Below are 21,715 nucleotides of genomic sequence, written 5' to 3' on the forward strand. Positions count from 1 at the left end.
AGGAGAGATCCAGGGGCGTCGACTACGAGCCCGACAGGGAGAGGCTTGGGCTGGGGATGGAGATGGGGAGGCAGATAAATGCGTCGGCGGTCTGGGCTGAGGAGAAGGGGGCGAGCTGGAATCTGGGCGAGGGTACCAGCTGCGTAGAGGATGCACACTAAGGATGGGCATTTCTGGGCGGGTGGGGTAGGCTTCTTGCCCTCCAGCCCCTCAGACCTGTTTGCGCAGTATTCGGAGGGAAGCAGAGGTGGGAGGAGAGTGGAGGAGAGAGAGTGGGAGGGAGAGAGGGAGGGAGGAGAAAAAGAGGAGGGGGGGAACCTTGGCCAGAAAATAGATTTGAGCTCTGATCACCCGCCTTTTCTCTGTCAGCATGGTGGGCAGAGCTCACTGCTCGGGCACTGCCGCGGCTGAGGCCAAGAAGGGAACCAGCTCCACAACCTATACTGCCTGTCCTAGGCATATGGCTGAGGCCCAGGACCAGTGCTCAAACCGCTTGGCAGAGGAATCCTGGGGAGAGGGGCAACTCTTGCCCTGGGTTCTGGAATTTGGGTTTGGGGAGCTTCTTTCTGAGAGACTGATTTTACCTTTGGAAAATGCTGGGTTATCCGCAGGCAGGAGCCCAGGCCTCTCCTGGACCTCCCGGCTAGAATAAAGGGACGAAATCAGCAGAGGAAGAGAGTGAGGCCTTGGGGAGAGTGGCTGGGAGACCCTCAGAGCCGAGTGGAGCAGAGAGACTTGAGCAAGGAGGCAAGAGCTGCTGAGAGCCCATCCCCCCACCCCACCCCACCCCACCCCAGAGCCTACGGACCTTCAAAAACCCCCCACCACTCCAGTGACTGTGCTGGCCCTCGGGTGCCAGGAACCTAAGGGAGACTCAGCAGGGATGTTTAGGCCTTGGCGGGGCTCCGATGCCTGCTGGAAAGGGACTGATTGTGAGACGAGGCCAGAAAGCAAAGAGGGTGAGGAGGGCGGAGGTGCCTGCGGCTTGTCTCCTGCTTGAGTGAAAGCGGAAAGCCAGGCACCCTAAGAGTAGGACTACAGATCCTTTTGTTCACCAGACACCCCGGCTTCTAGAGGGCTATGAGGTATCTCCGCTGGCTGAACGCCCCCTTTGCTTTGGCACTGAGAAAAGGCAGAGAAGCGACAGGAAGAGAGATAGGGGCAATGACACATAGCGAGAGGAAAATGGGAGAGATCAGAGGACAGAGTGAGACAGAAGAAAGGAGTAAAGTCAGAGGAAGGAAGAAGAAAAGGGAAACAAGGAAGTGAGAGAAGAGAAGACGGGAAAAAGAAGTGAGACTGAACCCAGTGGGCACCGACCGAGCTTTGGCCCGGGTGAGCTCCTGGCAAGATTTTGGCATGGGTTTTTTGAGGATGGCAGTCTCGCTCCCGGACGTCAGTGGAGAGAGCCAAGTTACTCCGTGGCGAAAGCGCCGGGCAGAGAAATATGTAAATCAGGGCTCCTTGCGCCCCGAGAGCGGCGCAATTACGACCCTTGAACTAGAAGCAACAAGCTCCCGGCGGGCAAGCTGCAGAGGGTGACGGTGTCGCGCGGGAGGGAGCGGCTGTAGTAAGGGGTGTGGGGGGTGGGAACCTCACACCCTCACACCTAGTCCCCTGTGCCCCGAGTCGGGGCTCCCCCCCCCACCTCCGCTCAACGCTTCTTTCCCTTCCCCCTTCCTCCCCCTCCCTCTCCCTCCCTCCTCCTCCCTGCCGGCCTTGGTCCGCGTACTTAAAGCGGCGCGGGCGGGCGCGGGCGGGCGGCCCAGCCGGGCAGTGGCAGATGCACCCAGCAGTGGCAGCCGCCGGCGGCGCACAGGTGACCGGCCTGCGGCACAGCCCGGTCAGAGGGCGCAGGGGGAGAACTGGCTGGAGAGGGAGGGTGATCCGCCCCCAGCGCGCGCACGTCTCGGCGCCAGGAGCCGTCCCGGGGCGTGTTGGCGAGCACTGATATAGATATAAGGACATTTCTCTCCATGGCGTCACGTGACATAATTACCACCAGAATCAATCAAGATGAATTGCACGTCAGCGCCCGGTGGGGATTTTTGCTTAGTTGATCCTGGCCCAAGCCTCTTGTGCAATCGATGGCTCAGGTTGGCGGCGCGGGGAGCGGCCCGGGGCTCGCCGGCGCGCTCGCCGCGGAGCCATGAACGACTTTGACGAGTGCGGCCCGAGCGCAGCCAGTATGTACCTGCCCGGCTGCGCCTACTATGTGGCCCCGTCGGACTTCGCCAGCAAGCCGTCGTTCCTGTCGCAACCGTCGTCCTGCCAGATGACTTTCCCCTACTCTTCCAACCTGGCGCCGCACGTCCAGCCCGTGCGCGAAGTGGCCTTCCGTGACTACGGCCTGGAGCGCGCCAAGTGGCCGTACCGTGGCGGCGGCGGCGGCGGTGCAGGGGGCGGCGGCGGCGGGGGCGGCCCCGGCGGGGGCGGCAGCGGCGGCGCCGGGGGCTACGCTCCCTACTACGCTGCAGCGGCGGCGGCGGCGGCGGCAGCCGCGGCGGCCGAGGAGGCGGCCATGCAGCGCGAGCTGCTCCCGCCCGCGGGCCGGCGGCCGGACGTGCTCTTCAAGGCGCCCGAGCCGGTGTGCGCCGCGCCTGGGCCGCCGCACGGCCCCGCGGGCGCCGCCTCCAACTTCTACAGCGCTGTGGGCCGCAACGGCATCCTGCCGCAGGGCTTCGACCAGTTCTACGAGGCTGCGCCCGGGCCCCCGTTCGCCGGGCCGCAGCCTGCTCCGCCGCCCGCGCCGCCGCAGCCCGAGGGCGCCGCCGACAAGGGAGACCCCAAGACCGGGGCTGGTGGCGGCGGGGGCAGTCCCTGCACCAAGGCGCTCCCCAGCTCGGAGCTCAAGGGGGCGGCAGAAGGGGCGGCGACAGCGAGGGGCCCCCGGGGGAGACGGGGGCTGAGAAGAGCGGCAGCGCAGGTAGGCACTGGGCGCGGGGTGGGCGGCGGGGATCAGGGGCCGCCAGCGCGGGGGGGCGGAGGGGGCCTCCCTCTGCTTGCGCCGTTTTATGTGCTACTTTATAAGCGTTCGAAGGGGTTTATACATCCTATAAGATTTCCCGGGCCGTTGTAAAGCGTGTTTACGATAGGAAACCAATTTAGGTGGGCTTAAGGTAGACTTCGAGGAGGACGTTAATCGCTACAGAGAGCTTTTCCCAGTTTTGCGTGTGTGTGTGTATGGGGTGGGAGTCGGTTCTAGAGACCACGGAAGGAGGGAGATTTCAGGCCAATTTGTGAGTGTGGACACTCCAGCCTCCAGCTTTTAAAGGGGTGGGGGTGGGGAGGTGGGGGTGGGAGTTTGATCCTTTAACTGGACTTTTTCCAAGCCGCTGGCTGACGCGCGCTGCTGGCTGGAGTAGAGCAGATGCCCTGCCCGGCGCGCTCGTGTTTCTCTCGCTTCTGGGTCCAGCTCAGAGTCTGCCTCGCCCTCTGCTTCCCCACATCGATGCCAGGCTGTGTGTGTGTGTGTGTGTGTGTGTGTGTGTGTGTGTGTGGGGGCGCGCGCGCGCGCGCGTGTGTGTGTGTGTGTGTCCGGACGTGAACACACGTCCACGCCCGCACTCTCCTGTGCCCGCCCATATATCATCCCCCACGACGCAAGCAGGGCCTTTCAGCGGCAGCAGGGGACGTCCCCAACGGGCTGAGGCCTGGCCCTTGCGCGGCCCGGACGGGCAGGGGAGGGTGGGCATACAGCGGCCTCTCTCACCCTTTGGTCTCTTTGCCTTGCAGTGGCCCCCCAACGGTCCCGGAAAAAGCGCTGTCCCTACACGAAGTATCAGATCCGCGAACTGGAACGCGAGTTTTTCTTTAACGTGTACATAAACAAAGAGAAAAGACTCCAACTCTCTCGGATGCTCAACCTCACTGACCGGCAAGTCAAAATCTGGTTCCAGAATCGCAGGATGAAAGAAAAGAAACTGAACAGAGACCGTCTGCAGTATTTCACTGGAAACCCCTTATTTTGAGAGCTCCAGGAAGCACCCCTCTCCCCTGAGCCCCACTCACCCACTGTCCTCCCACCAGCCTGTCCTGGGCAGGCCCAATGTCCTTGGGTTTAATGACGCCTCTTCTCTGTGGAACTCCACGATTCCTTCCCACGGTCAACTCGGGACCTCCCAGCGACCACTGCAGCCTGCGGACGAGGTCGGGGACTTGGCCGAACGGATCCTAATAAGGGGAAAATGGTAAATGCAAATGTCCCTTTACAATTTTACCGCCAATGCACTGTTGTTCTCCCTTCCTCTCTCTGAGTTCCCGTGGGGACGCTGTGGGATCTGTAGAGCTAGGCCGAGGGGCTGGAAGGCGCTTGTTTTTGTTCTGAGTTTAAGGGACCCCATCCTTTCCCCTTGGTGAACACAGATTATTTAAACTCCTGGAAATGTACCTTTGGTCTGTCATATCAAGGCACGAGTCACTGTCTTTTGTGTGAATAAATGGTTTCTAGTAAAATGGAGGTTACAGCTTTAATACACGGTATGAATTTTCCTCTTTGAAGAAGTTCAGTGTCTGATTAGGATATTTTAGTGACCAGAATCTTCTCCCATATGCAACTGAAAATCAAGTAAAATGCTTTTGAATCCCGCTAAAATAAGAGTGTTCTCCTCCCATCTCGTCTAGGCCACACTGCTTTTAAAAATCGCATTAGGGATGAATCTCTGAATTGAAGACGTGACCCAGTCATGATGGTACTGCCTTCTGCAGGCAATGAGGATGGGGCAGCAGGAACCTAAGAAGCAAATCTGCTCCTCCACCTCACCCCACTTCCAGTGTATTAACATGGAATTCCTGAAAAGACAAAAAAATGTTTTTTTAAAATACTGATTAGGAAATTGAAGTTCACTCTTAACAAGGTGTCAAAGATCCAGGCTCCCTTAAAAGAAGAAATCAAAACTAGAACCTTTCACTGGAAGAAAAAAAAAAAAAAAAAGGTTTGCTTAAAGGAAATTATCAGTGAATTGAGAGGGCCTGGGGTCCTTGCTTGTGTCACAGGGGCCTGGAGCAGAGAAGGTAACCCCCCTTTCCCTGGAAATAGGGCCTAGGGCTGCAGACCCACTTCTCACCGCATTTATCGCTTCAAGTTAAAGAATGTGGTGAGGGCTGCTCTGCACTTTATGTTGCAGGGCCAGGCCAGGCTGTTTACAAAACCTTGAACTGTCTAGACAATACCATAAAACCCAAAGTTCTAAACAGCTTAATTAGGTTATATTATACACCTTCTGGTGGGCCCAAAAGAGATTTCCGCAATGTGCAATAAACTGGAAGAGTGAGAAAAGCTTTTCTTTCTCTGAAAAGAGTAAAGTGAGTCTTATGACTCTTAACCTCTCATAAGCCCAAAGTAAAAAATAAATAAATAAATAAATCCATAAGATGTGCAGCACCCCAGGCATCTTCCAAGGAGGCATGCATTTCCAAATGCAAAATTTTTTTAATTACCAAAGCTTTTGGAGGGAAGGAAAAACATAAGTGCATAAGTGTATGCCTTTGAACTTCCAAAATGTCAAGGTCATCACCTTTAACCTTTCTGAATAATTAGGCGCCTAAAGGTTCTTCTGTGATATTCAACTGCCACCCATTCACACACACATGCTCACACATATCCAGACCCCCACACACGTTTATGACCACACAGAATCATATCGTGGCTCACCATAAATCTAAGCAAATTTCTAATTTCAGGATCAATAACCTTAATTTCACTTCAAACATTTGTGTAATTCAACAGCAATTGACTTCTTTATATTTAAAAAAAACTAGTTAGATTAAAATGTCTACCAGCATATTTTTAATACGGCTAGTAAATGATGGGGTTTTTTTTTGGGGGGGGTGAGGTCATAGATAAGCAGTCCTTTAGCACTAGTGAAGAACCATGGTTTTAAAAGCTGGCATTTGAAAAAGGAAGTTCTGTTACAGACTTACTTGGATATATTTGTCATTTTTTTCAACCTGTCAAATAAATTATTGTACTTTCTATGATTTGGAACAAAAGAAAACACATTTATATTGTTTCCAAAGGCATCTCTCAACCTTTAGTGAAAGATGCAATAGAAACAAAGCCTACAATTGAATAATTTCGTTCAGAAGGGGATTCCTTTGTTTGAAATTCTGAACATCCGTTACAATGTCAGTGCCCTAGTAGTATGATCGTTCCAGGAGCTTAAAACTGGTTTACTTCTCTCTCCATCTATCTCTCGCTTGCTCTCTGTTGCTCTCTCTCTCTCTCTCTCGTTTTTTAACTGCGTGTAAATGTAGCAAGCTTGTATGTCCACCACCTTAGGCAAGCCGAACCTTGGGATATCATTTCGCGTTTGCATGGCCTTGGAGAGCCACACGGGGGCGTGCTCACGTTCCAGAAGCCGTATTTGTCGGAGAGGCCGTGGTACCCTATCTTTCCAGTACTGGATTCTAATATGCAATCTTAGCCCGTTAGAAACCACTAAGGTGTTTGTTTGTCGTTTGTTTGTTCTAAGCAGCCGTGAGGTTGGGAAGTTGTATAAAGACAGAGGAAAGGGAGCAGATTCCTGAAATAAGAGATCACCTAATCATTGCCTTCTTATAGATAAAACTGTTATCTATAATACCTTAGTATAACCTGGTGGTGTTGAGCAGAGGTTTTTGGAGACAAATACGTGCATTTCGAAATAGGTCATGCCACTGAGAGCTAATTAAATTATGGAAATCAATTTTCTTGTTGGTTTGAGTGTGGAGAGCTGTAGGAAGGTAGGACCACCCCTGCCCAAAACCGCGGTCCGCGGTGCGTGCTCTCTGACCGCCCGGGGTGATTAAAAGGCTTTTGTTTAAGACAGATCGGGGCGCCGGCAACTTAGCAGAGTGTGGTCTCAGAAAAAGAGACGCGTCGGGACTGAGTGGGTCGTTCTGAGCGACGGACGCCCCCTCCCCCGTCGTGCCTGGCGTCTGGGGCTACCCGGAGCGACCGAGAGGCTCGGGCGGGACTGAGTTGGGGCGCCTGGGGTGGATTAGGCTAATGTGGCTGCGAGAGGCGGCAGGAAGTCCTGGGAAACATTTGTGTTTCAAGGCGTCGTGGAGCGGGGAGTGCATTTGAAGCAAGCGGGCTTTGCATTTGACAGAACCCTGGCTATCTTTCCAAGCCGTCTGCTGGCCTTGAGTGCGGTGTTTGATTTTGGCACCAGCTCTTGGAAGCAGTTTTCTCCCCGCGTGCCCGCCTCAACCTACTCTCACCCCAAAACGCCCCTGACCCTGCCGGAGGGTCACCATCCGCAGTCCAAAAAAGGGAAGTTCCAAAATGAAGGATATCAATCCCTTCTTTCCCGAAGATCATTGTGAAGCACATGCAACCCCTGGAATTAGTAAAGACCTCCTTGGCTCCGCCGTCTCTGCCCCCTTCCCTCCAGCCCTGGACCAAAGTCTCTGTTTGGGTCCACCACTGGGAGCTGGCATCTGTGGAGGCTGGGGGCCATGAGTCTTCCCACCCCACTAGAGGCGCCAGCCAGAGGCATTGATGTTCCTGTTCCCCGTGGGCACCCTGGCTCCTGCCTGTCTGACCATGGGTCCAGCTTAACTATTGTGAAGCTACATTTCCTGGGGCCTAAACTGGGCCCTAATCCAAGTGGGGTGAGAATGCCTCTCCCCAAATGTCGTTGCATTCCTCTTTAGGCAGTTCCAGCTCGGAGGCTCTTGTGGCCTTGCAGGGCCCCTTGGCCTTGGCTGACAGCCTCCCCCAGACCGCGGGTGCTCAACACTCTGCAATTCCTTTCCCCTCGGCAGAGCCCAAGTTGAGCCTGAAAAAGTCCAGGGAATTGGATCAGGACTTCTGGGGGCTGCAGGTCTGAGATCTCTTGATTGTTCAGGGCATGTGGGGCTCATAGAGCATGGCTGAGTATCTTGAGTATCTGAGGTCTCAGATCCTGAAGTGGAGGGGTAAGAGTCTTTTGTGTCTGCAAAGGAAAGAGGCTCCCAGGCCACTGGCCCTTTTGCATGTCTCCCTAGACCCCTTTCCAAGTTGGTGGTGGCTTCCCTACCCTCCCCAATGGCCCTCTTGATTTCTTTTCACTTCGGCTGGGTGGTGCATGGTGCAACTGAAAGGGCACCCAGGGGGAGCAGCTTTTAAAATTTGTGCCCATCCACTCTGTCCCCCAAGGGTTGCACAACCCTAAGAGGCCACTCAGGCCCCCCAATTCAGGGTGAACCTAGGAGCTCCCAGGTCCACTCAGGCCCAGAGCTGCTGCCCTTCTTCCCAGTGACAGGAGAGCACAGATGCAAGTCACTTCTTGATTACAAATGCTAATTCCTTGCTAAAGCAACCCTTTTAATTTTTCTCTGGAAAGAACTGCACCAGGGAGAAGGGTGTCTTGGTACAAATGTGGATATTCATCTCCTTTATGGTGCAATATTGATTTATTATTAATGGTAACTGCTCCAACTGATCTAAAGATGATCGAAAACAGCGGCTATGCAGCTACATTAAATACTTGTAAGAATAATAAAGCCTAACCTTGAAAGCCACTGCCTTTTTATTCCATTTTCTTTATCTTAGCCTTAGGGTCTTAGGTAAACTTTCTGTCCTCCCAGGCACAGATCATTTTCTTATATCTTTCTATCTTGCTTAATTTTTATAATAAAATCTCTTTGAAATATTGGCAGTCTCTGGCCTCAAGGAGCTGGTGTGAAGACAAATTTGAAAAAGAATAAAAGAGAATTTTGTGATAATAGATTCAAAATTATATCTGAAACACATCCCCCCCCAACTGAAGACAACCTATTTAAAACCAAATCCAATGTGGGAGTGACTTTGAGCTTGAAGGCACCAGGAGCTGAAACAGAAAGGCCCCCCAAATTCAGAAGGCAGATTCCCTGGCTCACGGCAGAATCTGCCCGCTCGGTGAGGAATTGCTGGGTTTTAGCCTGGATGTTTTCTTCATGTATAAATAAAGATTATGAAAGGGCATTTGATGGGCATAAAATTCACGATTAGATTTAACCCTCTCGCCTCTCTTGTGGGATAGGGAGAACTGGACAACGGGGTTCTGGGCAGCTCCGTTGGCCAACATGCAAAGGGACGACAGTGCTGGAGCGCCAGGCTGGCGTCAGGGCGCCTGCCGCGAGCGCATGCAGCGGGCACTTTGTCCAGCCGTGGGCATGCTTAGCTGTGGCTGGGATCATGAGCTCTGCCTTGAGAGAAAGTAATTTTCGTGCTAGTCAGTGGCTGTTAGCTGTGAACAGGTCCTTAGCAGACTAGAGTCAAAAGTTGGTTTTTTCCCCCCCTGTCGTCCTCACTCCCCCACCCCCAAGCTTAAAAACAGCCACCCCTGCCGAAGGTAATGTTTAAACCTCTGCTTCGTCGGCCGGCGTCCTGCAACCAGAGCAGTTAGAGGCGCCAGGCTTTTAACCTGACAATGATGTTGTATTTGAACAGCTGCGTAAAGGTTTAAAAGGTCTGTCTCATTGCCACCGCGGAGGGTTTTTTTTTTTTAAAGGGTTTATTGTTTGGGCGAGGGCACTGCGAGGGGACAGGCGAAATGGTCCCAAGGCGGAAAAGAATGTCCAGTGCCTGTTTCTACCAGGCCAGGGGAGATTCCTTTTGGGGAGGGGGGACAAAGGTTTTGTTGGAAAAGGTTTTTGTGAAGGAGCGAGCGGGCTACGACGTCCCCCAGTAGGCTGAGGCACTTCACTTAGCGACAGGCTCCAAAACAATGTTCTGCAGAGGCAGAAACCCCATTTGCCCACAAGTTCAGTCTCTGGGCCTGAAATCCAAGGCCAGCCCGTGACAGGACGAGTGTGGGGAGAAGAAAATACGGACGCCTTCCCGGACAGAGAACTGGTTTACGAGCAGAGTTTCTGGGGCCCTTTTCCTCTCTTGGATGCAGGAAAGGGGATATGGGAAGCCGGCGGACGACTCCTGCGCCCTGGCCGGGGCCCCTCGCTCAGGGCAAGCCTTTGGAAATCAAGGTTAAAGCTCCCCGCTGCTGCCCCGAGGCTGTGGCTTCCGAAGGACTGCTCACCCGCCTACAGCCAGAGAACGAGGGAGGAAGTTGTTGAAGAAGTTTCTCATAAAACTGAGTTTCCATGGTGGTGGTGATGGTGGTTGTTTTTTTAATGAGCTCGACCACAACCCCAAAGACCAAATCCTCTTTATAGAACTTTCCCTCACCAAAGGAAACAGAGGAGTATGGTTCCCCCACCTCCTTTTTCCCTCCTTTCCCTTACCCAAGCAGAATCGTGTCAAATAATTTTAGGGATTGCTCACAACTATAAAACTCAACTTCTGACAAAAGTATAGCTTTTAATATTTGACAATTTGTGTTAAAACAAAAATTGACCTTCTTGGTTAGTAGCGAAGGGGAAAAATCAATAGTATAATTTTCAATAATTCATAAAGCGAACGCCATTATGCTAAATCTTAACTATTAATCTTATCCTTTACAAAGTCTCGATTGATTTGTTAATAAAATATCTTCCCGTGTGTGGCAACAGCGGGTATAACTCTTTAAAAACCTTCAGAAGCAAGAAAATTACCAAGTAGCCCAAGAATGTAGATGAGAATTTTATTGATCGCCCTGATTCTTCTTAATATGTATTAATAAATTCCACAACCTTTTGTACCTTGCACTTGTCAGAAACCAATGCTTTTACAAAATCCATAAAAGGAAAACATATTTTTCTTTGCAGAAGAACCAAATGACACCTTTGCCTCTCACTCTCTCCTGCTTGGCCCAGTTTTCTAAAACTTCTGGAGTATGAAAGCGAGAGTTCCTTCCTTTCCTTGAAAACGTTTTCTTTCTCTCTCCCTTCCTTCCTCTTTGCCCTCTATTATCAGGGCGCGTGGGGAGGAAACCTCGGTTTCGTTCTTCCGCTGGGAACCCGAGGGACGCTTTCGCGGATTGTGAACTGCTGGAAAGGGATTGTCTCCGGACTGAAAGCTCCCAGCGGCCCGACCCGCAGAGGTCGGGGTGTGGTTCCTCCGAGAGTCAAAGGCTCGGGTAGCCCACCGGGGCGCAGGCGCCCGGAGCTAGGGTGGCCGGGCGGAGGCAGAGGACAGCGCCGGGGCCGGGCGGGTCCTGGGGCTCCGCGGGGCCGGCCAACTGCGTAGCCTCTCGGCCCTCGCGGTCCTTCTCGCCTCCGCTCCCCAGGATACCTTGGCCGCGTCTTAGGCGCCAGAGCTCTTTCCTGTGGACCCCTGGGGTGGGATGTCTCAGAGCCTGGGGAATCCGACTCACCTTCCCAGGCTGCCCGAGACAAAATGAACTAGGCTGGGCCCCCCACCATCCCCCCCGCCCGGGCCCGGGCCGTCTCGGGCGCCTGCCTGGGTGTGTGCGGGGCATGCTTCTGTGTGCTGGCGCCACGGCGCTCCGACTTCCCTCCCTGCGTGTGTCCGCCTGGAGACCCCCTCGGGGCCGAGTGTTTCCTTCCGCCTGCGGGGCCCAGAGGCCGGAGTGGGGGACGCGAGTGGGGCGGGAGGGCCGAGCGAGCCCCGGGAGGCTGGCGGGCGGCGAAGAGTGCTGGGCCGGCAGTCTCCAGCGCGCACTATCGCAGGCGCGTAGTAGATGTCGCTGTTGTCCGTGCTTACGCGGCTGGCCGGCCGGGCTCTGGAGCACGTGACCTGCGAGGAGGCTGCGGCTCAAGGCCATTTTCAAATCTCATTGGCTTGGTTGTCATGTGGTCGGCAGAGGCATCCACAATTACACGGGGAATGTTTTCCTAGAGATGTCAGCCTACAAAGGACACAATCTCTCTTCTTCAAATTCCTCCCCAAAATGTCCTTTCCCAACAGCTCTCCTGCTGCTAATACTTTTTTAGTAGATTCCTTGATCAGTGCCTGCAGGAGTGACAGTTTTTATTCGAGCAGCGCCAGCATGTACATGCCACCACCTAGCGCAGACATGGGGACCTATGGAATGCAAACCTGTGGACTGCTCCCGTCTCTGGCCAAAAGAGAAGTGAACCACCAAAATATGGGTATGAATGTGCATCCTTATATACCTCAAGTAGACAGTTGGACAGACCCGAACAGATCTTGTCGAATAGAGCAACCTGTTACACAGCAAGTCCCCACTTGCTCCTTCACCACCAACATTAAGGAAGAATCCAATTGCTGCATGTATTCTGATAAGCGCAACAAACTCATTTCTGCTGAGGTCCCTTCGTACCAGAGGCTGGTCCCTGAGTCCTGTCCCGTTGAGAACCCTGAGGTTCCTGTCCCTGGATATTTTAGACTGAGTCAGACCTACGCCACCGGGAAAACCCAAGAGTACAATAACAGCCCCGAAGGCAGCTCCACAGTCATGCTCCAGCTCAACCCTCGCGGCGCGGCCAAGCCGCAGCTCTCGGCCGCCCAGCTGCAGATGGAAAAGAAGATGAACGAGCCCGCGAGTGGCCCGGAGCCCAACAAAGTCTCCCAGGTGGAGAGCCCCGAGGCCAAGGGTGGCCTTCCGGAAGAGAGGAGCTGCCTGGCTGAGGTCTCCGTGTCCAGTCCTGAAGTACAGGAGAAGGAAAGCAAAGGTCGGTATGAGCAGAGTTGCCACCCCAGCGGGGCGAGCAGCCCGGGAACCCGGCAAAGAGCTCCGCCTGGGTGCCCAGTGTCGAGCTCGGCAGTCTGGGGCCCGACAGGGAGGTGCTGCTCCTCCCGGCTTTTAGAGGGGCATTCTTAGTCCTGAGATGGTCTCCGCTTCTCCGGCACTGCCCTGGCCCTCCTGGCTGGTCCTGGCCCCACGCTGAGGGAGCCCAGGCAGAGGAAGGGTTTGCCGGGTTTATTTTTCCTGAGCTAGACTTGAAATGCAACAAAAGAGTGCAAATGAGACCTGCGGCTGGTAAACATGCCCCAGACCCTCCTTTCTCTCGTTCAGATTTGCAGTCCCAGCCCTGCCTTTCACCCAATGATGATTTTAAGGTTGTCTGAGGCACTGTGTTCTTGTTCAAATGTATGCACCCCGCATCCTGCGAGCTTGGGGTTGACAAGGGGGTATGAGATGGCTGGGCCGTTTGGTGCGTGGGCTGGAGAACAGGGATCCCTGCCTCTGCAGGGTGAGATAACCTTGGCTTTGTCTGGGGAAAATGCCGCAAGCTTTGCAGTCCACTAGCAAAGGGGGCAAAGGCAGAAGGGGGGGGGGAATGGAATGTTCATGGCCCACCCGGCGGCGGCAGGGCCAGCCTTAGGGCTGGGCAGGGCAAAGAGCCAGGGGCTCTGGCTTTTCTGCCCCTGATCCTCTTCCCGAGTACTCAGAATTGGGCCACATCAAGGAACTACATTTCTGGGCAAATGCTTTTGTGTGGGGGCAAGAAGCCATTAGAATTCAGGAAATTCTGGGCATACAACAATGCCCAGGCAAGGCAGAGAAGGTATGCTCGGTTCCTCAGTTGGTGATCTTTTGAAAGAGAATGGGCACCTATAAACCTAGCTGTGGGGCTCCCCTGCCTAGGAGCGGTGGGAAGAAGTGGCAGAGTTGGGAACCTGAGGGTTTGTAGTCTTGTCAGGTTGTGGTTTATTTCTTCTACTCCAGCCCTGTTGTCAGATGATCACTTAGAATGTTGCTGGTGAGATCCTGAAAGTTTACTATTATACAAATGTTTTGTGCAGGTCCAGAAAGTTAAGAGAGAGAGGGAGATTGAGAGATAGAGAGAGAGAGAGAGAGGAGAGAGAGAGAGAGGGTTCGGGAACCCTGACGCAGAGGGTGAGAGTACCAGCCCATCGTGTCATTGTGAGTATTTAAACTAACATGGCATCATTTACAAATCCCTTCCAGGGCCCACCTCATGTGAGTAATGTCTAATACCAGCATTTCCCAAAGCAGCCTGGCTGCCAGCAGGGTCATGGCCAAGGGTACATTTGAACAGACTGAGAGAAAAAAAAAAAATTCTTGATTTTTTTTCTTCTTCTCCCTTTAATTTTGTTAGAGGAAATCAAGTCTGATACTCCAACCAGCAATTGGCTCACTGCAAAGAGTGGCAGAAAGAAGAGGTGCCCTTACACTAAGCACCAAACGCTGGAATTAGAAAAAGAATTCTTGTTCAATATGTACCTCACCCGCGAGCGCCGCCTAGAGATCAGTAAGAGCGTTAACCTCACCGACAGGCAGGTCAAGATTTGGTTTCAAAACCGCCGAATGAAACTCAAGAAGATGAGCCGAGAGAACCGGATCCGAGAACTGACCGCCAACCTCACCTTCTCTTAGGTCCAAGGCCCATTAGAGGCCAGGATCAGAGAGGGGGCACCGCATTCCAGGGCCGAGTGCTGGAGGACTGGGAAGGCGGAAACAAAACCTTCATTGCTCTTTGTTTTTTTTTATTTGTTTTGTTTTTGTTTTTGTTTTCCTGCTAGAATGTGACTTTGGGGTCATACTGTTCGTGCTGCAAGTGATCTGTAATCCCTATGAGTATATATATATATATTAAAAAAACTAGCACGTGTAATTTATTATTTTTCTCATCGTAATGCAGGGTAACTATTACTGCGCATTTTCATTTGGATCTTAACTTATTGGAACTGTAGAGCATCCATCAATCCATTCATCCATCCAGAAATGTGACTTTTTCATGTTTTTCCTAACACAAAAGATCTGTGTGTGTGGTTAGTCCATGAGCTCATGGCATTTTGAGTACATCCAGTACTTAAAAGTACTTAAATTACATATATATTTAAAAAAGATTAAGAAAACCCACAAGCTTTGGGGGGGAGGGGGACTAAAAAAGCACATTACAATGTATCTTTTTGCAATTGAATTTAGCAATTGTCCTTGGTGAGATGGAATATTGACGATTTATGCCTTGTAGCCTTTCCCTTGTGGTGCATCTGTGGTTTGGTAGAAGTACAACAGCAACCTGTCCTTTCTGTGCATGTTCTGGTCGCATGTATAATGCAATAAACTCTGGAAACGAGTGCGCTCCCTCTGCTTTCTGAAAGGGAAATATGTTACAGTGGAAATGCTAGCTTTTGTTGAGATTATCTTCCTGTTAAACTGCTTGTTTGGGTTAGTTGGGGGGGTGGCAGAAAACAGGGGAAAGGAGATGGGAGAGAAAAGCTGAAGGGGGACTCTGATGCTGAAATTTGGCAGTAGTGAAGGGAGTGATGACCTGTGTGTGCTGTTTTCATAGCTGGGAAGAAGGAGGGTCCTCTCTCCCCCTTCCCCCATGATAGTAACGTAATTGATTTGTCAGTGGGTGTGAGCTTCCCTCTAGCCTGAGCCGGGTAGTAAGCCTTTGCCCAAACTGCTTTTTCTTTGCAGCGCCCCATTTGTGTGTCTTCCCCCCTTTTTGGGGTGTGTGTGTGTGTGTGTGTGTTATTTTAATGGTTTCAGTGGGGTCTTGGCAATTTCTGGCCATCATCAGGAGCTGGGTTGAAACCAGTCTTGCCCACCTGGAAGCCGTCTGGCCTTCATTACAGGAGCAAGGACAAGCAGCAGCTTAGCATTGCATCAGATTCAATTCTGACCCCCCCCTCCTCACCCCCACCCTCATCCCAAGCGCAAGACAGCCAGGCCACAGTGAAGCCGAGGATGGGTGAGTTTCCCCATCCACTTTGCCCTGGTTTCCTTGTGGAAGGATTTTATGCTCAGTCATTAGCTTTCAGTGGCCCACGTGAAAACAAATTTTAGGGAGATTTCCCCCAGTTAATCCTCCCTTTAATTACAAAATGCTGGTTGGAGCCATTGTATCTGGGAGGCAAGAAAATGTACAAAGAGTAACTGATAGAGAATTTAAAGGTGAACATGACTTCCCATGAAGTCCAATGTTCCAGCTGCCACCATGCCTCAGAAAACTTTAGCCAGGTTTCACCAGTGTGTGTGCGTGTGTGTGTGTGTGTGTGTGTGTGTGTGTGTGTGGATAGACAGGTAGGTAGGTAGATTGATTGCCCAAGAGAGTCCAGACTTATTTGGTTCTGCCAGGGAAAAGAGAAGGAGAGGCCTGGGGGAGGGGAGGATGAGCTGACAGAATTTGTTACCCCAGGTCATGCTGTGGTTTCTGAGTGTCTCCAGTAGATTCAAACAGCTTCACAAAATGAGTCCTTTTCATTTTTCCCCTTTCTTTCTCCTAAAAACAATCTCTATGTGGGGTCTAAGCCTTAAAACTCATCCAAGGAGTCTTTGGGAGACTCTGTATTTATTCAGAGTTTTAAATTTCCTCTGGAAAACCAAGATCCTTCTTCAGTTCCAAGACAGAACCCTTTAGGGGAGCCATTTCCTAGGGTGGACGAGAGATGGCTGAGCATCAATGCCAGGTTGGAATAGATCTGCCCAGACCTCCATTGGCTAGGCAAGGGAAGGAAGGCAATTTCTAGCTCCTCAGTTTACCCTCTGCGATATGGGAAGCATCATTGGTGGTTGACAGAGGGCCATGTCTAGGAGGAAAACCCATGCTACAGGCAAAGGCAGCTCCTCTGGAATAAAATCAGAAAGCCGGTGGCAAAGGCAATCAATCAGGCCATAAGTAGCCATTTCCTCCCTTCCTTTCCGGGGCTCGAGGTGGGCTGGGAGCCCTTCAAGGGTGCGCTGGGCGACTTGTAGAATGAGGAATATATCCTCCGCCGCCAGCGCCCAGCTGCTTTTGTCTCGGCGCCCAGCCGGCTCCCGAGGCTTTGTACCATGGATTTGGGAGTGACAATGGGCATTTCCCTCAGATTCAAGGCTACCCAGCCTTACCTCTAGAGGGAAAGAAAGAAAGAAAAGAGAGAAAAAGAAAAGAAAGAAAAGAGTTCGTTAGAGAGTAGCCCAAGGACCAGGCCATTTTTAAGACATCTCGGTAATCCAGCTGGAGGCCTCTAAGTGGGAACCACGGGAAGGGAATCGGCTTTGCCTTGGGAGATGCTGTTCCCGCTGGCCTCTTTGAGGCAGGGTCGGGGCGGCGGGCGGGAGCTGGCCTGTGTTAGTATTTGGGTTCTGCCCTACGGCGTGTTCTCTTCCAGAGCCTTTCCAGAAGTTCCGGAGAAGACAAGGCACCCTGGCCCCCACCGTCAGCTTGGTACCGACTGCCAGCCTGCGAACCCTTCCGAGGGCGGATAGAGCCCTAGAGGTGGCCGCCGCCGCACCCAACCCACGGGCCAGACAGCTCCAACTCCTCGGGCCTCGGCGTGTGCTCAGCCTCACGTCGGGGGTGTGTGTGGCTGCGCGGGCGTGTGTGAGTGTGGTAGGGGGAGGGGGCCCTCCGAGCTGCTCCATCCGTCCGTTTTATTAGGGACACATTAATCTATAATCAAATACACCTCATAAAATTTTTATTGAAAGGCATAATATCATTACAGAGGTCTTCCACCTGTTTTAAACAACACGACAAGCTGTGAGAGAGCGTGTGTGTGGGTATGCATAGGGAGGGGTGGGTTCGGGCCTGAAGTGAGGTACAGGGAGAAGAACTCCCCTCGGGCGCCAGGGGGCCGCCTCGGAAGGCCGGCCAGCCTCGGGCCGCACTGGCTCTACGTTCTCCCCGGCTTCTCCCGGCTCTGGCTAAGTGCCCGATGAGCCCAGGACTCGGGACGGGTAGCTCGGAGCCCAGACATTGGGAAGTCAGCGCCGGATCCGGACTGCAAGACCAAGGGCTGCAAGAGGAGGCGAACAAATAGTCCCCAGCGCCTCCTCCGGCCGCGGTCCGGCGCATGGTCCCAGCCGCCTCCTGGCTGGTTGAGCCAGGCCGGGCCGAGCCCGGCGCACTGGCCCGGGCCCGCGGGCTCTAATTGCGGCGCTTATGTTGATGATGATTTTTTTTTTTTTTTAAATCACAGCAGCCCCCAGTTTAGCGGACTGATTTACTCCCGGTATTGGTAAATATGATCACGTGGGCCGCGCGACCAATGGTGGAGGCTGCAGCCTGCGAACTAGTCGGCGGCTCGGGCGCCGGCTGGGAGCGGCGCCGCGGCGGGCAGTGTAACCTTGGGTGGGAGCGCACGGCGCCTCAAAATGTCCTCCAGTGGCACCCTCAGCAACTACTACGTGGACTCGCTCATAGGCCATGAGGGCGACGAGGTGTTCGCCGCGCGCTTCGGACCTCCAGGGCCTGGCGCGCAGGGCAGGCCCGCAGGTGTGGCCGACAGCCCAGCCGCCGCCGCCGCCGAGTTTGCCTCGTGTAGTTTTGCCCCCAAATCGGCCGTGTTCTCCGCCTCGTGGTCCGCGGTGCCCGCCCAGCCCCCGGCGGCGGCGGCGATGAGCGGCCTCTACCACCCTTACGTGCCCCCGCCGCCCCTGGCTGCCGCTGCTTCCGAGCCCGGCCGCTACATGCGCTCCTGGATGGAGCCGCTGCCCGGCTTTCCGGGCGGCCCGGGCGGCGGCGGCGGAGGCGGCCCGGGTCCCGGTCCCAGCCCTGGCCCCAGCGGCCCACCCAACGGGCGCCACTACGGGATTAAGCCTGAAACCGGAGCGGCCTCGGCCCCTCCGCCGCCGCCGCCGCTGCCGCCACTTCCACCTCCTCCACTTCTTCGTCTTCCTCTTCTAAACGGACTGAGTGCTCCGCAGCCCGGGAGTCCCAGGGGAGCGGCGGTCCCGAGTTCCCGTGCAACTCGTTCCTACGGGACAAGGCGGCAGCGGCGGCTGGGGGATCCGGGCCCGGGGCAGGGATCGGGTCCGGGTCCGGGTCTGGGGCAGGCGGCTCATCGGAGCCTTCGGCTTGCAGCGACCACCCGAGCCCAGGCTGCCCGCTGAAGGAGGAGGAGAAGCAGCACCCGCAGCCGCCGCAGCAGCAACTTGACCCAAGTAAGTGCAAAAGAAATTGCCCCCTGATTTATTGCTGAAACCTGTAAGGCTCGAATGTGCAAAACTGATAGTTTTACTAACCTATAAAAACGTCTAGACGCCTACCCTAGCCTAGGCGAGCAACACGCACCCATAAAAAAAGCTTCCCATAACCACCTACCCTAGGCGCGCGGTTTGTACGGTAAACAGAGCGCGGGCATTAAGGCTTTTTATGATAATTCCCCCCAAGTTGTGAAAAGCGGCTATCCTTGGTGAAATTAATTTAACGACCTCTCTTCCCCACCCTGTGGTCTCTTCCTGCCTCCCCTCCGCTCCTCGCTCCCCTTTCCTAAACCCCCCTCTTCGTAGACAACCCCGCAGCAAACTGGATCCACGCTCGCTCTACCCGGAAAAAGCGCTGTCCCTACACCAAATACCAGACGCTTGAGCTGGAGAAGGAATTCCTCTTCAATATGTACCTCACCCGGGACCGGCGTTATGAGGTGGCAAGGATTCTGAACCTCACAGAGAGACAGGTCAAAATCTGGTTCCAGAATCGTAGGATGAAAATGAAAAAGATGAGCAAGGAAAAATGCCCCAAAGGAGACTGACTCGGCGAGGCGCCGTTGGGACCACTCTGCTTTGCAATGGCAGTGGGGTTTTTTTCTTTGTGGGTGCTTGATTTCCAGAAATTCTCTAGCGATTCGGACATCTCCCCCACCCCTTTTTTTAGGTAGAAGTGACTGTGTGGTTGGTCTCTGTGCGGTATTTTGGGGGACTCTGTATTTGCTCGCTTATGTCTTGGAGAAACCAAGTGGCTTTGGGGTTTTGCCCTATCACGCTCCCCTGTTTCCTGCCCATTGGTTCCTTAGGAAATGCTATATTTTGTGAGTGCACGACAGCTTGAGGAGCCCTGTCCTGTGTAAATGTTCCCCATGTTTCTGAAAAGTGCTGTAGTTTAGCCCCCAGTGCTGTTCAAGCAGGGGCCGAGCGCACCCCACTTCCAAGAGCGAAGGCAGAGCAAGGAGAGTGAGGAGGCCCTCCCAGGCTGAGCCCCAGGCGGTGTTGCCCACTGGTTATGAAAGCGCCCTTTCCTCAGGGAGCCCACAGACCCTCCCCTGAGACTTGGAATGAGAGAGGAACCCAGGGCCTCCGGTAGGTTGGGGGTTTCTTCTCAGTGTGCTGGGGAAGCCACTCTCCCTGGGAGGCTTGGCTCCTGTGGGCGGCCGCGGGTGTAAGGCTCTCCCGGTTCCTGCCTGAGGACCAGTTGTAAATGTTACCGCTTCCTACCAATAAATGATAACCTGATCAAATGGAGCCCAGATGCTGGCCCTGAACACTGTGTGCTTGCTTTCTCTGTCTCTGCAAGATATCTCCCTCATGGGACTTCATTCCCACCCTTGGGAGGGAAACACTGCTAAAAATTTGTGGCCCTTCCACCTGAGAGGTCTCTCTGATGTGCCTCTGAATGTCCCTTTGTGTGGGCAGACCCAGCCTAAAGCACAGACCTTGGGGGGGTGGTCCTTGGTGGCCCAGTCCCTCCACCAACCTACTTCCAGTGCTTAGGGCAAACCCAGAGTCCCGGGCCCAGAGTCAGCCTCACAGCAGTGCCAGTGGACAGGCTCCAGAAGCCAGGCACCCTCTTGCACCCCCATCTCCCTCTGCTCACAGAGTCCCAGCCATGGATCTCCCTTCTCCAAACCAGGGAAAGGCCAATTCTGCACTCTGGGGCAACACCTCCATTCTGCAAGACTGGCTAGCTCCAGGAGGGCTGAGCCAGTTAGGCTGTGAGCTTCCACCCCTCCCCGCAAAGTGACCTTAGCAGATCAAAATGGTCAAGGCTCTCCTCCACAGCTTCCCCATCCCACTGCCCCCTTCCCACCCCACCCAGTTTCTGTGTGTTTAGGCCCGAGGTTGGACCTCTGAGGGCCGCATTCAGAGGCTAAAATGAAGGTCATTGTAAGTGAGGGCTCGGGCCCAGCATAGCCTTTCCAATCCAAAGAGACGCGGAAGGCGGGGGTGATGATAGAGTTTTGGGGGATCCTGATAGTAGAAGGGGCTTAAAGGAAAGGCAGAGGGGGGCTGGAAGGGAAATCCAAGGCCCAGATCCGGCAGAAGGTGCTGTGTACCCCCGCCCCTGTGGCCAAACCGATACCTAGGGCTCTTTGAAAACAGGAAGAGCCAAGGTGTCATAAAGCCATCTAGCCGGCGAGACGTCTGGAGGTAATGAGTTTACGACAGGCCCGGCGCTTCGCTTTGAAACCATCTCATTTTGATGTTTGTGTTTGTGGGAGGAAAGAAAAAATGCAGACAAAACCAGGTCTTAAAATCTGGACAATAAAATATAAACAAGACTGTGTTGAACTAAGAAGGCAGGGGCTTGGGAGCCCCACATGAGGTGTGAGCACCTAGGAAATAAAAATGTGGGGGGTGCGTAGGAAGGAGACCATGTATTTCTGATTTTTAAATGGGCTGGGTATTAGAATTAGGCTACAGTGTGTGGCTCTCAATAATATTTGACTATGGCCACCATCTAGGTCATTCTTAAAAAAAAATTAATTGGCCTGTTATTTGGGGGTGGGAGAGCTCGTGATCTTGGGTCATTTACTTAGGCCAAGTGTCTTCAAGCTGCATGGTCTGCCGGAAATGATGAAGTTACTTAATTGACTTTTCACAAAAATATCTGGCCCTTTACTCCAAACCTTGTAGCAAAAATGCTGTTAGAAATTATATCTATTTGCTTATAGGAAAATAATCATTACAGCTGAATTGGAGGGAAGCATTTTTGAAAATGAGAAAAAGATTAACCTCTCAGGAAACACCTAAAATAATTAAAGTTTTTGCTTTTTTTTTTTTTAAAGTCAAGTGGAATGCTTAGTAATTTCATTTAACTGTGACTTTTGATATAAATTTAATATCTCATTTATTGTGCATAGGCATTCCAATGAACATAGACCAACGGGGCCTTTCCAGACAACCATTCAGAGATACAGCAAAAAGCTTTTAATTTGCCTTCTATCCCCTCATTGTCCAGTGAAATGGGCCTGAAGCAATAAAATTGCAAAGTTAAAATAGCGAATATTTGC

The 21,715-nt window shown here is 53.2% G+C and overlaps 3 protein-coding genes across 4 annotated transcripts; all 3 read left to right on the plus strand.

The window, feature by feature from the left end:
• HOXD11 (homeobox D11) lies at window positions 344–4,455 on the plus strand. Its single transcript, XM_021076347.1, is given in 3 exon segments — window positions 344–2,864; window positions 2,867–2,926; window positions 3,736–4,455. Coding segments are annotated over 3 exon segments (1,011 nt in total). The 5' UTR covers window positions 344–2,149; the 3' UTR covers window positions 3,972–4,455.
• Window positions 4,105–19,966, plus strand: HOXD9 (homeobox D9). Its single transcript, XM_013984297.2, is given in 4 exon segments — window positions 4,105–4,190; window positions 16,877–18,332; window positions 18,335–18,650; window positions 18,999–19,966. Coding segments are annotated over 3 exon segments (1,029 nt in total). The 5' UTR covers window positions 4,105–4,190; window positions 16,877–17,861; the 3' UTR covers window positions 19,241–19,966.
• On the plus strand, window positions 5,062–14,854 carry HOXD10 (homeobox D10). 2 transcript variants are annotated; one of them, XM_021076346.1, is made up of 3 exons: window positions 5,062–9,416; window positions 9,849–12,480; window positions 13,873–14,854. In XM_021076346.1, the coding sequence occupies exons 2-3, from the start codon at window positions 11,526–11,528 to the stop codon at window positions 14,148–14,150; spliced, it is 1,233 nt and encodes a 410-aa protein (XP_020932005.1). In that variant the 5' UTR covers window positions 5,062–9,416; window positions 9,849–11,525; the 3' UTR covers window positions 14,151–14,854. The 2 variants fall into 2 exon arrangements, with proteins under 2 accessions (XP_020932005.1, XP_020932004.1); XM_021076345.1 differs by having other exon boundaries at window positions 5,062–12,480.

The sequence above is a fragment of the Sus scrofa genome, chromosome 15 (assembly GCF_000003025.6).
Source record: "Sus scrofa isolate TJ Tabasco breed Duroc chromosome 15, Sscrofa11.1, whole genome shotgun sequence".
NCBI lineage: Eukaryota > Metazoa > Chordata > Mammalia > Artiodactyla > Suidae > Sus > Sus scrofa.